Genomic DNA, 13942 nt, shown 5'->3' with positions numbered 1-13942 from the left:
TGCAGGGTTTCTATTGACGGAAGATTAACAGGCTTTTCCAGAACTGTAGCAAAGTGTGCCAAAGGAGTCAAACATCCAAAACAGGCAGGGCACTTTTCCTAACCCTGGTGCCCCAGAGTTAGGAGACACTGAGCTACACCATTGTCCAGTTTGGTGGGGGGAGATTAGAAAGGTTAGGATTCTGTAAGGTCAGGATTACATGACCTCAAACTGTCGTCACGGTTTCAACCTGACGTGATTAAAGCGAGTCAAAGAAGATGTGATATCCTGTTTTCAGCGGGCATGGTTAAACCAACTAGTGTTTAGGAATGACTATGATGAAGATTGTTATGGTTTTCAATTCGTGTTTGTGGAAGAAATAGTTTGGGATTTTATAGGAAGAAGTCAGAATGTAGTTTCTAGCCCTGATGCATGTATGGGTAGATTTTTGTGGTATGAAAAACAAGACTGTTTTACGCTGGTATAATTTTTGAAACATATTAAGACAAAAACAAGGATAAGATTTATATGTTTTCATTTGAAGTGGCAAAAACATGAAATATTTTTACTATTTCTGAAGTAATGTTAAAATTAGAATGTTTTGTTGACCCTTTATATTCCATATTGTTCTGAACTTATGCAGAATTAGTGCTTACTGTCTTCACTGCTCAGAATGTCATCCTTAGTTTGCCATTCTGTTCTCTAGAGAGCAACACGGAGCATATAAGAGGCTTAAGTTTGCTGTTTAATTAGTCGGGCTATCTGCTTGGGTAGAGCTTAACATATGTGCTGCTTGTAGTTTGCCAGTTGCTGTTAGAAGATTGATCTGTGGTGCAACTTTAATTTTTAGCCCAGAAATATTCAAAATCATATGCATTTCTCTTTCCTTTAAGCAGGAATAAACCGCTTGAAGTCTTTTATTCAGTTGTCCAGCAGAGTGCAGTCACTGGTGGGGGAGTGGAAACATTGTGTGATTCACAACCAAAATAATCTTCTAACACTCTGTCTCTTTTGTATCCATATCAGTAAAAGCATTTGTGTAAAACAGAGAAATGGTACCACAGACGATTTTAGCAGTTAAAAAGATGTTACTTTTTAAAGCACTTGTACATAATGACATGACTCACTAGTCAATGCTTATCAACCACATCCATATTCATAATGGAACTCAAATATTTTGATAACTCTTAGCACCTGATATAGACTTTCAAGTTGATGAGTCGGTATCTCATTCGACTATATAAGTTTGTTTTTTTTCCAAACAGGGCTCATCTGCATTAGAAAATATCATTTCTTTTTATGTCATATTTTTTGTTAGTTTTCTGACCCACATGCAAGGCACTCCCAGGAGATTAGAGACATTTTTAAAAGATGTATTGATACAATAGATATGGGGCAATGAAGGCGTTTAAAGCTTGGAACTGCTGAGCGATGAGGACTGAAGTGGAGAGAAGTGTGTTGGAGGGAGGACAGGTCCAACTGTGGAGGAAGGTGATGAGGAAGAAGAGCCTTAAAGACTGTCAGCCGAGGAAAAGAAGATCCTGAGTTTTATAAGGCTGAAGAATAAACACTTGTACTTTTAGAGGCCTTCACATCAACTTTCATACTTGCACTATAAAAGTTCAGATAAAATAGTTTGCTATAATAATAATAAAAATCTGAAATGCATGAATATTGTCATCTAATTTTTTAACTAAGTTTTAAAAAAAACAAACTTATTTTTATTTTCCTTCAAAAGAGGTTTTTGGAATCAACATATTCAACATCCATCTGTAAGCTATATCTAATTTTATAAGAACAAATTAAAGTGTCTAACATTTTTCATGGAAAACAAAATTACGTTTATCTTTTAGCTTCAAAAATGTCTTTTAGTCATTTGGATGCCTGACTCGGATAAAGGCAAACTAAATTTGAGAAACTGAAGCTGTTGATTATGAAGTTGACAAATGTTGCTTTAACTTAAGATGTACAATTAAAGTTGTTCTTTTCAGCTGCTCAGAATTTATTGTGGATATTGTGTGTTCAGTTTGTGTTATTCTTTCAAAAAACATATTAGATTTTAAATTACAGTTTGCAAAGTGTTTATATCGGAACCCTCAGTATTCATAAGGGTCATTAAAAGTTAATCCAACACCTGTCCTAAAATAGACTGTGGCCTATTTATGGCTATTAGCTATTAGCTGTAGCCCAGGAAATAACTAATACAGAAGAGCAATAAGACTCAAGTGCAAAAACAAATCTTGCCACAAATTAAATTTCCTGTATCCTGTTAAAAACTTGATTATTCTACAGCTAAATAAAAAAAAGCTGAACTTGCATTGAACCAGAGTTATATCATTTGATTATATTTTGTGTGAGATTGAATGGAATATATATATAGATAGATTTTTTCTTTAGATTTGGATACATGTTCCAAAACCAGGTTGTGATACACAGAGTGCTTCTGAAACGGCTTCGGCTTTGAACAGATTTAAATGTATGACATTTTACTTATTTTTCCATCTTCTTCTAAATGTGAACCCAAGCCTGCCCATATCCATGAGTGGACAGTGCGGATAATCCTCACTCTTTGGTTGAAAGAGTTCATGAATAGTAAGCAGATGACTCAGATGTCCACTTAAATCCATGTAAGACGCTCGGTGTCAAACACCTGACATCAGCTTCCACATCACCGCTCTGATAATAAATACCTCTCTGCAGTTGCTGAACTGAGACAAACTGGATTAAATGGGAAAATTCAGCTCTCCTCTAATGACATCAAAAGAATACATTAAAACGTACTTGGCATTAAAAAAATGTAAAAGTTGTGGTGTTCTGTTTTTCCTCTGTGTGTTAAATGAGTATTTTTTGGTGCTGGATGTTGTCAGTTGCTATAACGAGGAAACGGTGGTTTTGAGTTGTTCTTCATTGTTGTTCTTCAATCTGCGTTATTTTCCTTTTGCTCTGGTGCACTGCGCTAAATTAATAATGCCCACATCTCCAGGTTTCATTTAGTTCAAATTGTTCTACAGCAGCTACTCAGCTATGGTTAGTATGTAAAAGAATAGTCTTTTTGCCCTCCAGTGTTGTGCACATGTGCAAAATTTGCAGCTGTAAACAATAACATGCAAGATGTCCATATCGACATATCCTGGCAAGGTCATGGTGTCCATCTCCATCGGTCATTGGGCGACAGGCAGGGCAGACCCTGGACATGTCGCCGGTCCATCGCATTGCATAAAAAAAATTAATTAAAAAAAGCCTTTAAAAGATAAAACACAAGTAGGTAAAAACACAACATAAATCCAGCAAATGAAATAGATGCAGAAAAGTACATAGAGTATTTGAACAGCTTTTGGTACAAGGCTGCGGAGCAGTTTGCTTCTGCTTTTCATGCTGCACTACTATCTCATGATGGCATGAAAAGTTGAACCGAATGTCAAAGGTTAACATAGAGGTTGTGAGAAATATCTGACAATGTTCAGTGCCCTGGTCCTCCTGCTGTGGCTCTGAAACAAATCCTGGACAGAGTGCAGAGAAACGCCAGTGACCTCCTTAGGTTCCCTCACTGTCCACTGCAGGGCTCCGCTGTTTGTCATTTGCAGCTGTTGTGTCACAGTCTCAGCTGATAGATGGGTATGTTGGTTCAAGTGCAGTCTTTGATAGATCTGTTTTATGGTCTTAGTGGTGTTCTTCAAGTAGGCGATACCATCAGAGATTAGCTCCTCGATGACCTAAATGCCGATGTCATAGCTCTGTTAGCTTTATCATAGCAAGTCAGAATGATGTAAGTTACTGTTAATTTAGCTGCAATAAATTTTCTCAATCAGGACAAGTGACTTTTTTTCTTACTACTTGACTGTTTAGGCCCAAAGCCCAGAGGCTTTTGCATCCAACCTTGGTGGAAATGTTTCATTGTGCGAAATATTTATGTCCCACAACTATCTGGCACAGATATTTGGCGAGATAGTTGGCAACTATCTGTGTCAAGATATTTCATTTCATATTTTTGTGTTTTACTGTATCCTATTGAAGTTGTTCATTATTTAGCCTGTGATATTTACTATTATTTAAAAAAAATGATTTAGAAATTCTAATCAGTATTTCAAAATACAAAATCTGACCTGGTTCTAGATTTCCAATAAGTACAAACCAACTATAAATGCAACTATATTAACCTCTGCTGAACATCTGCTTTCCATCCTTCCAGCTTTCAGCTCTGCCATCCATTCTCTAGACGGGGCGACGCAGCGGAACGACTTTGTCTCCATCCTGAGGGAGTTTGGGAACCACTACGTGCAGGAGGCCGTTTATGGCTTCCAGGAGTCCTGCACCATCTGGTACCCCAACAAACAAGTCCAGAGACAGCTGTGGCTGGAGTACCAGGACATCAGCAAAGGTAGGACAATGAAGTTTGTGTTGGTATGTGTGATTTAAAAGGAATAGAAAATCTAGTGCTGAGCTTCTGTTTTGTGATTAAAAGAGGAGTTGATCATGCATATTGCATGATTCTTCTGAAAATATCCGAAACTATCCTACACCTGCTGAAAACTCTTGGCTTCTTTGTGAAATTGAGGTTTTCGCTACCATATTACATCTAGAACGCTTTCGATATTCACTGTATGTGTGACTGAACAACTTTTCTGAATGACAGAAAACTTTTACTACTTACTTTTTTTATACATCAACTATTTTAGATTAAAAAGACAAAGCAAAGATAAAAAACCCTATTGTTTTGATCACTCTTCGTAGCCAAGCTCACAACGTATCTTTAATGATCAGATTCCACGTTTCTTGTCTACTGTAATGCTTGAAGTTCTGTTAACTGTGTCTCGTTTAACGTAACGATTTATCTACGTTCAGTAGGCGACAGCTCCATGCCTGTCAGCACTTCTTTTATCTGACATGATCAAAACATGTTTTTGTGGCGTGCTGTCTACTCTAGATACAGTTTGCGACACACAACAGCCATGTCACAACGTGGTCATTGATCAGTGTTGCTTTGAGGTAAATTCTGCATTATTACAGCTGAAGAAGCCAAACTAAAGGGCGCTAAAGGGTTTGAAGTTTTCCCCAATCAAGCAATCAAAGAATCGATGTCACAGCTTTCCTTGTATTGTGAGGACATGTCAGCCATATGATGTATACTTCTGTTGGTTGTTGTTCTTTTGAGGGTTTTTTTTTAACACTAACTCACTTATGAGCAGAGACAGTTGTAGCCATTTTAACCTCATTGATTTCAGCATATTTCTTGCTGTATAAATTTGACCTGTATCACTTTTGCTCCTCTAGCTTTCTCTGTCTAAAAAGAGTCTTTATGTAACTACCTACTTATCTTCAACTGCTCACAATAACACTTGAGTAAGTCGACCCATTCTAATAACCTCGTTTAAAAATAATAATCATACTGATTGTGAAAAAAAGAAAATGTACAGTTCCCTTCTCAGTTATATATAACTTTAGTTTTCTCTCTATCATTCTCAAAGAACCTTAAATGTTCCTAAACTGTGTTGGACAGAGTCTCATTATCTTGTCATAACTTGTCATTTCAGTTGAACAATAAGGTTGGACATACAATACTGACAACTAAACCTCATAAAATCTTACTGTAAGTGAAAAAACCAAACGAAACCAAAAAAAAAAAAAACATTTGTCAAAAGAAGGAGATGTAATCTCTGCCAACAAGCCGTCTGTTCTACACAAACGGAGACACTTTACTTTTGACTTGAGGAATTAATACTCTTATGAACAGATTAGCACCATTAATGATGGGATTAATGATAGAATTAATGATTGGACATTGGATTAAAAATAATCATGTTCAATTCTCCTTTTGACATATACAACACTATCGCCTAAGGGAGGCTCAATACACCAGGCTAAATAATTACTGGCGTCAAAGTGTGAATTCAGAACTGGAAATAACAAATATAGCATATCAGAAGGTCATTTACAGGATTAATAATGTGCCTGCCTATCTTACAGTTATGACATTGTGCAGCGGTTAGACAGAAGTTGAAGCATTGTTGAAACATTCTTTGTAAATCCCTCTGTAGCACAAACCAAAATTGTGACACACAAAGGTGCTGAAGTCGCTACCCAAACAGAGGAACGGCCACAGTTTCCTTCAAAATAAAAGGAGTACATTTAAATGTGGGTTTTGAATAGAATGTACTTGTCTAGGACATTTGAATTGTGACGTGTGGGTGAAGGAGAAAACACAAGCTGAAAAACATGCACTCTTTGGTTTCTAGCAATTTATTTACAAGGCTGTTTTCTTTAGAGAATCAATGCCTTTCGAATTGAGGTAGGTTAAAAGTAGACGCTCTCGCCCTGCTAACTGAAACAGGTTTTAAAAAAGGAATAAACAAAAAATAATTTGTTTTTATTCTTTTGTATTTAGTCGGTCAAATGTTAGAACATAAAACATCGGATTTTGTCCATGCGATACTGCGCGTCTGCTCGTCTAAGATTTTGGCAGAAATCTGTCAAGAATCCCCCTCTGTCCTGTCAAATGGTAGCATAGCGATTACACTGAGCTGTGAAGATGTGAAGTGGCTTAATCAAAGTGGATAAGTGTTTCAGCTTGGCTCAGAACCGTCTGTTTTGAGGAAAACAAAATTGATTCCATTGGCAAAAACTTGAAATCAGAGTCATCTTTCTTAATCTCTTCTCGGCATCTTGGAAATATCTTGCCCTTTTGCAGGGAGTAATGAGCTCACAGGAGAGTTTGATGATCCATGTCCCCAGCCTTTGCTCCAAATACAAGATGTGCCTGACTGCAGCTTCCTGCCTCCATATTCAGGGGGAAGCCAGGCTGATCTTCGTCTGATTCTTGTCTGATTGGGTCACCGACGTGACCGGTCCCTTTTTGGAGTGGGCCCTGCGTGTCGATTTTGTCTTTCAACATAACGAGAAAAAGAGGATTTCCCAACTTTGAACCATGTATGTGTTTGACCTGAGGTTGTCAACCTCAATTTAATCATTTTAAATTCATGGTTAAAAGTGACATTTGCGAGAATCATTATTAGAAATAACTATGGTTTATGACTTAGTCGATGCATCAGAGATTGGTTGGTGAGGGGCCAAAAAAAACAAAAAAAAACAAATAAACTGTATTCTGTAAATTTAAATAAAGATTTAAATCTGTTGTTTCCTAATGAGCCACGCACCGGAAAACCACACACTAAAATTCCTGCAGAAGTCATGTTGTGTAGACACAGCCATAGCTTATTAACCACGGTCAGGCAGTGTGTGTGCGTGCATGCGTGCGTGCGTGTCCTCGTCTACTTTTGGTCATGATGCCTTGTCCTGGTGATTAATAGCACTTTGTTCTTTGCTCTGGGGTTTGATGTAAGTTTCCTATTGTCAGACACATGACCTCAATTACCACGCCAGAGATCAGACAGGAATAGCATGAAAGCCGCTGCTGCTCCCTACATGTTTTGACAATTTATTACATTGAGAAACTGCACATGATGTGAAAGTTGTTTCTGTCGCAGGCAGCTCCTGTTTGGAGGTCCGGTTATTGTAATGTGTTTGGAAAGCTCTCTGGTTCTTTCGGAGACTACGTCGTTCTCATCAAAACTCTGCCTCATCTTCTGATGACCCAGAGTTACAGTTCCGGGTTGTTGTTCTGTTTCTCTTGTTGCCTGACTAAATGTCAGGCAACATCATCAACAAAACAGGAAAACATAATGTTTTTTTTTTTTTAAATAAATAAAAGGATTTTCTTCAATCCTGTGCTACAGAACAAGAACCTGAAATACTGTTAATTACTGCTTTGTTTCACTAAACTTAGTAAGTAGTTTAACTTACAGCTTTATTAAAACGTACATAAGTTTTGGGACTTTTTAAATGATTGAATTGTGGTAGTTGTGGCTTTATGTGCTGCAGTCCAAATCATTGATATTTTAGGCTTCTGCTTGAGTGACGTGTTTGGATTTGAGCTCGTAATGCCATAGGCCGATTCTTGTTTCAGCAGTTGAGGCTCTGCAGCGGTATCTTCATTTTATTCACCTCTGTCCACCTCCAACCACAGGTCCTGATCACAGAACTCACCTGCTACGAATGTCAATCCAGAGCAACTTACGAAACAGTGCAGCCAACATTGTTTCCCAGGTTCCCAAAAGTTCCCTGTCAGATCTGGTCTAGTTATAACTTCCGATCGGAAATACACACGTGCCTGACAAAAAGTGCAAATTCTGTTAGCTCTATTACAGCAGAGGGCACAGATAGGATAGGAGAGACAACAGAACAGCCGCTGTATGTGACAGTGGATGGGAGTGCAGGCCAGAGGTAGGCTGTACCTGCGGTTTGAGGGATGCTCCTCAGGTGACAGACCTGATACTGTTTGTTTATAGCAACGTGATGGAGCCGCTGCCTGATCCAGAGCAGAGGGACAGATTGAGGCTGCATGTTTTCCTCTTTCTGCCTGCAACTCATGGAGCGTTTTCTTCTTTACTAGAGCCGCTCAATGAATTTAAAGTCAGAAGTTGTGGCAACTTTTTGAGGGGAGCCCTGTTCCCCACTACTGCAAGCACAATTACGTAGACAAAGTTTTATGTCTGTTAAATGTGTGGATTTCGGGTTTTTTTTTCTTGACAAATAGGGCTTTAAAAATACTCAGCCATGGTCCACCTTAGAAACGGAACAACTGACCCACTCGTTCCCTCCTGTCTGCAGGCGTACAGTAGCTGGGGTGTGAAACACCATGAAAGAAAAAGAACGACTGACTGGATATTGTAGAGACTCTTGAATCCACAGATGTCACGGAAATATAATTCTGAGCTTCCCGAGCAAAAAAGACATTTCCAGATCATTACATTAAATGGAAAGTTTAGGAGAACGGGAAAAAGGGGAATTTTGATGTTTTTGATGAAGTCTTGTTTGAAATAGTGAATGTTTATTGGGATCAAGAGTCTGGAATGCAATCCCTGCTGCATTAGGACAGGATGTTTTAGTTTTCCCTCGGGTTGTCTCGTTGACGAACAAAATGAGACACATTCCATTTTGTTCTACTTTGCAGCAAAATAAAAATATGGGTACTTACAGTATTGCAACCTATCTCACTTTTATTTCAACAATAGTCGGTGCACATCTATAGATGTACACCTTGTACGTATTTTTTTTTTCTCTTCCGAAGTATAAATATTTAATTTAAAGTTTAACTGCTGTGAGTATGTGAAATAAAAGACAGATTTTTGCCTGTTTTAATTGTGTCTTCCTACACTATTGAAAATAAAGGCAAATGAGCAACAGGGTGATAATAGGCATAGTACTTAAAGTTTTGAAAGGGGTAATTTGATCACTTGTAAAATAGAGAAAAGGGTTGTGTAGGTAGATAAAGGTCTACCAAGAAATGTCTCCAGACTACTTGAAAGTACCACTTAGTAGCGCAACTCAGTTTTCCAAACTCTTTGGATGTGAATATGATTAGCCTAATTTACTTTGCCTTTTCTCACGCTTACCGAGTGGCTTGTCGTTGAACATTTGCAGAGACCATGCTCGCCTCAGAGCAGCTCCAAATACTTTGGAGATATGTCAGAACTCTCCAGCAGGAGTTTAAACTGGAACATTTCTCACGAGCAGAAAGCAACATTATAAAGCTCGCCTAATTGTTAAATGTCAGAGAAAAGAAAAAAAAAAAAAAACAATGCTGATACGCATTGTTCAACAGGCAAAAAAAGTTGGAAGTAAACAGAGCAGTCAGCAATGGCTCTCAGAGTCGAAGTTCCCAGTTTTGTTGTTGTACTCTGCTACTTATATTAACTAAATCAGCATGGCCTCCTTCCACCCCCTCAGTGCCCTTCCCCGCTGAGCCAGGTGTCAGCTCTTAACCAACCTCCTGTACAGCTTTGCGTGCCGGTGTGCGGTATAACGATCATCCTGCCAGAAGCCAGGTAAAAATAGACGCCTTATTTATTCTATTAGGGCCTGTCACTTTAATGCTAAGCACTCAACAAAGTTTCGCTTCAAGAAAAGAGAGAGCAGCACAAAAAAGAAGGGGCCGTGGGGAACGTGTTGACGATGAGCTGAAAAAGACGTGGCAGAAATTATATGGTGGCGGTGCTGACCTACGAGAACCTTCACACGCAACTCCAACACCTCGGAATAAACGCCGCCCGCCCTGCCGAGGTGCAGCGGTGAATTACGCCGTTAATTCCTGACGGCGTGCTCGGTTATAAATATTTCACTACGGTCGCCTCTGGTTTAGTGCGTTTAGAATATAAATACGGTTAATTGTAACACTGTCAAGAGAAATGCGAAAATAAAGAATGTGTCGATTTTATAGCACTCTGCTTGTACGGAGCGCAAAGAATGGCAGCAACTCCTCCTCCCCACTCATGACTGGAAGAAGACTCACGCTTTTTTCTGGGTTTATAAAAAAGACAAATGTTGCTGATTGAAAATATTTCTGGGATGAGAACAGACCTCTATTGGGAAACTGAAGGATTGCCACTCATATTAACTTTTTCTAAATGAATATAAAACTGCATACCAGCCCATCTCTACCTGAACTAAGAAATTAATGTGTTTACCTTTTTTTCTGTTTACTTGGACTGTTCTTTTTAATTTAGTTGTGTTTAGTATTTTAAGGAGAAATCACAGTCCAGTGTGAGAGCTTAAATTAAATTTTGGGCTGCCACCTTGAACAAGGATTTTCACCTCACGAAACTGTTGATTTGTGGTCATTCAGACTTTTGTAAACAAAAATGCTTACACATAACAATTTAAGGTTGTAAAAGGATTCCAGTTGAAGCTTTTCAGAATTTCTTAATGTGGAAGAATTGGAAAAAAGCAGGAAAAAAAACAGCATAAAGAATCAATTTTAATTGGGTTCCACGTTTAATAGAAATCTACAAATTAAAAATTGCAACCAATATTAGATTTTCTAATTCTGCTAACATAACTGCATTGCCCCGATGGACAAAAATCCTGATTGAAGCTTTTTTTAAATTTATGAATCTCTTTTGCAATAGTGTCTAATATGTTTTTCACAAAGTTCCTATTTCTGTTTGCTGATTGCTCTATAAGAGGTGTTTCCAAATAAAGCATGAAAAAAGAGTTAGAAAATGTAAAACATGTTCTGGTGAAATGTCATCCAGCCAGCCATTAGCCTTAGGCTATAAAGTCTGACACAAATATTCTACGTATTCAGGCCCAGAGACTGGCTGAAACCTCACACTTTTATGCCAACCCAGAACTGCTTCACTATTATAATTCATATACATTGGAGCAATACCCTCATTTTTTTTCTATAATTATAGTCTTTATTAAGATGCTAATATGTTATCTTAATATCCCGTCGCCAAAAAAAAGGGACTTTTTATAGTAATTTTGCTGTAATTTGTTTTTAAGGGCTCGAAAGCATTAAGGGAATGTGGAAGCTGACATATTTTGACCCTGTCATGTATCGACAACTTGGGCTGCACGCCGTCTCTCGGCCTTAGAATGACCCTCAGCACTGCTGTGAGTGTGAACAAGATTAAGAAGGTTTAAAAAATGAGTGGACGGATAGTATTGATTGCTTGTTGTACATGGTTCTACATTGGACTATTTTCTAATAGTGACTAAAAAAGACCAACTTCCTACTTTTCAGAATTGTTGTTACGATGTACTGTAGCTGTGCTCATCTGAGATTGATATTGTAATGTGAGTTAGACAAAAACTCAGCTGTTTGAAATTGTTGTAAACCTTAGAGGCACAGCGAAGGGGAACAGGGTGAGGAACTCTCATCCCTCCTGATATTTAAAAAATTTAGGTCTTTTACATGCAAAACTAATTCATATTCTTCACATCCTGTCAGTGTTGTGCTCAAGACCACCTAACCCGAGACCAAGACAAGACCAAGACCGAGGGGAAGTCGAGACCGAGTCAAGACCAAGACCAGCGCATAAAATGTGAAATATGATCAAAATTACTCAAATTGATCTGAAAGATCCATATTCCCATAAAAACACATAGATATTAAATACTTAATAAATTTAACCAGTGTTAAATTTAACAAACTCTTTGTTCTGCTTGGCTTCCATCTCTGTGCTACGATCCGCGGTGGTCTCGTGCCATCCCTAAAAAGATAACACCCTGGGTGTTTACCCATGTTGCTCATGTCAGAAACCACCGTCTGCACCATTAAACATAGCAATTGAGGCAAAGCCCTGACGCTCAACTATGAACACTGACCAAGGAGCAATAAGCAAGAAGTAGATACATGTATGCCAGTAGTTCCCAAACTTTTTGTCCTGGGAACCCTCCCCAGTGGTTTCCAAACATTTTCTGCCACCCCCCCCTACAAATAGCTGTGTGGTTGAACGATGTGTTTTTGAGGGGGGGGTCGACTTTTTGGGGGGCAAAATGACTCTATGTAGCTGAACATAGACAACAACTTAGTCTATAAGCTACTTGTTAACAAGCTTAAGGTGATGTATTGATATTAGCTAGCTAGTCATCTTTTAGCTAACTTTACCTGCATCCAACAGCTTTACTAAACAGTCTGTTTAGTTTGGGGGAAAAAAACTGAAAAGTTCTTTGCGTTTTGCTGATTTGCTGCCATGATTCTAACACACCTGTTCAACTCCGCACAGCAGCAGCAGGTCTCCTTCGCAGCTGCACAGGTGTAAACCCAGCGTCGTAGCGCTCATGTTGCGTTTAAAGGTGGCTCGGAAAAACACGTTACCACATGTTAACAATGGATTAAACATTTTTAACTGCTGATACAAGTGACAGAGGACACAGATATGGGAAGTGTGGAAGCCCCTACTGTATCAAATTGACAGAGGAATAACAGAGACTTGGCCATTCTAAGGTAAAAACCCAGCGCATACAGCGTTCATGTTTTTTTGTTTTTCTTTTTCATCCAAACGGCTGCTCGCGCTCCCCCCACCCCGCAATGGCACGGCGCCACAGTTTGGGAATCTCTGATGTATGCTATTCTAACAGCGTATGATAATCTGATAGAACAACGGCTCTCAGTGACACTCCAGTCCTATCTAATAAGTAAAGAGCCGTGGAGAAGAATCGTACTGCTCCTGAATGTCGCATCACTACATTGCAGACTTTTGGACACATCGTTGTCTCATATGTGCGATAAGTCAGTCAACATCTCTGCGCAATAATTCAGCGCAGTGAGTGACAACTTTTTTTCATCACAATGCTTATGTGTGTCTATACAGCTAGCTTTGCTAACTTCACGTCAACGGAGCTTACCTTTCTTTGAGATACTTTTCTAAGTGACAAAAAAGTTAGACGTAGTCCCCACTGTCTGTGAAAGCGAAGCGCTGCTGAGTTAGATGTGGCCATCAGATTTCTGATGTTTTATGCATCTTTATTCTATTACTGACTATTAGACAGATCTTCTGCCGCTGAGAGAAAACCACTGCGCATGTCTTGGAGCGTGAAGGGGGTTGGGGAAGGGATGGGAGTAACATAAACACGTAATTGGCAAGTCACGTAATTGCTTGGATTTTAATCGGTGCATTTTGCATCCACTGAAAACAAAGATGTTAACAAATAAACTGGATAGTATGCTGCATGTTCAGTGATATTTTCACAGTTGCGTTCTCGACTGGTCTTGAAATAAAATGCTGAGTCCTCAGTGCCCGAGACCAAATGAGGTTGAGTCCGAGACGAGACTGAGACCATCAAATAATGGTCTCGAGACCGGTCTCGAGACCAAGACCGACCTCGAGTACTACAACACTGCATCCTGTGACCTAAACTCACCCCTGCATTGCACGATCAGAAAATCAGAATAGCCCCTAGATATCATACAGCAAAACAGAAACACTGAAACATTAAACCCTATATAATCAGGTTTTAGGAGAAGAGCTGATGACTAGTTCAAACAGAAACATTTAGAAACATCCTTAGTGATAAATGAAGCAGGAAGCCGCCAAACTGTGAAATAACACCAGTACCTCAGTAATGAAGGAAAGGCTGAAGAGTGGCAACCATACTTACTTTGTTTATTGTTACAAACTTC

The 13942-nt window shown here is 38.9% G+C and overlaps 1 protein-coding gene across 5 annotated transcripts in view; it reads left to right on the top strand.

Moving 5' to 3' along the window:
• The window catches only part of astn1 (astrotactin 1), a 357456-nt gene that overhangs the window by 196507 nt on the left and 147007 nt on the right, over window positions 1-13942 (top strand). For all 5 annotated transcript variants that reach the window (XM_081598137.1, XM_081598141.1, XM_081598140.1 and 2 more), the window contains one exon: window positions 4169-4357. In XM_081598137.1, the coding sequence (XP_081454263.1) occupies window positions 4169-4357 (189 nt within the window). The remainder of the gene's footprint in view (window positions 1-4168; window positions 4358-13942) is intronic.

Source organism: Poecilia reticulata, chromosome 17 (genome assembly GCF_904066995.2).
Source record: "Poecilia reticulata chromosome 17, P_reticulata-male-v2, whole genome shotgun sequence".
NCBI classification, from domain to species: Eukaryota; Metazoa; Chordata; class Actinopteri; order Cyprinodontiformes; family Poeciliidae; genus Poecilia; species Poecilia reticulata.
Note: the sequence above shows the minus strand (reverse complement) of the source record. Positions and strands in the feature narration are given on the sequence as shown.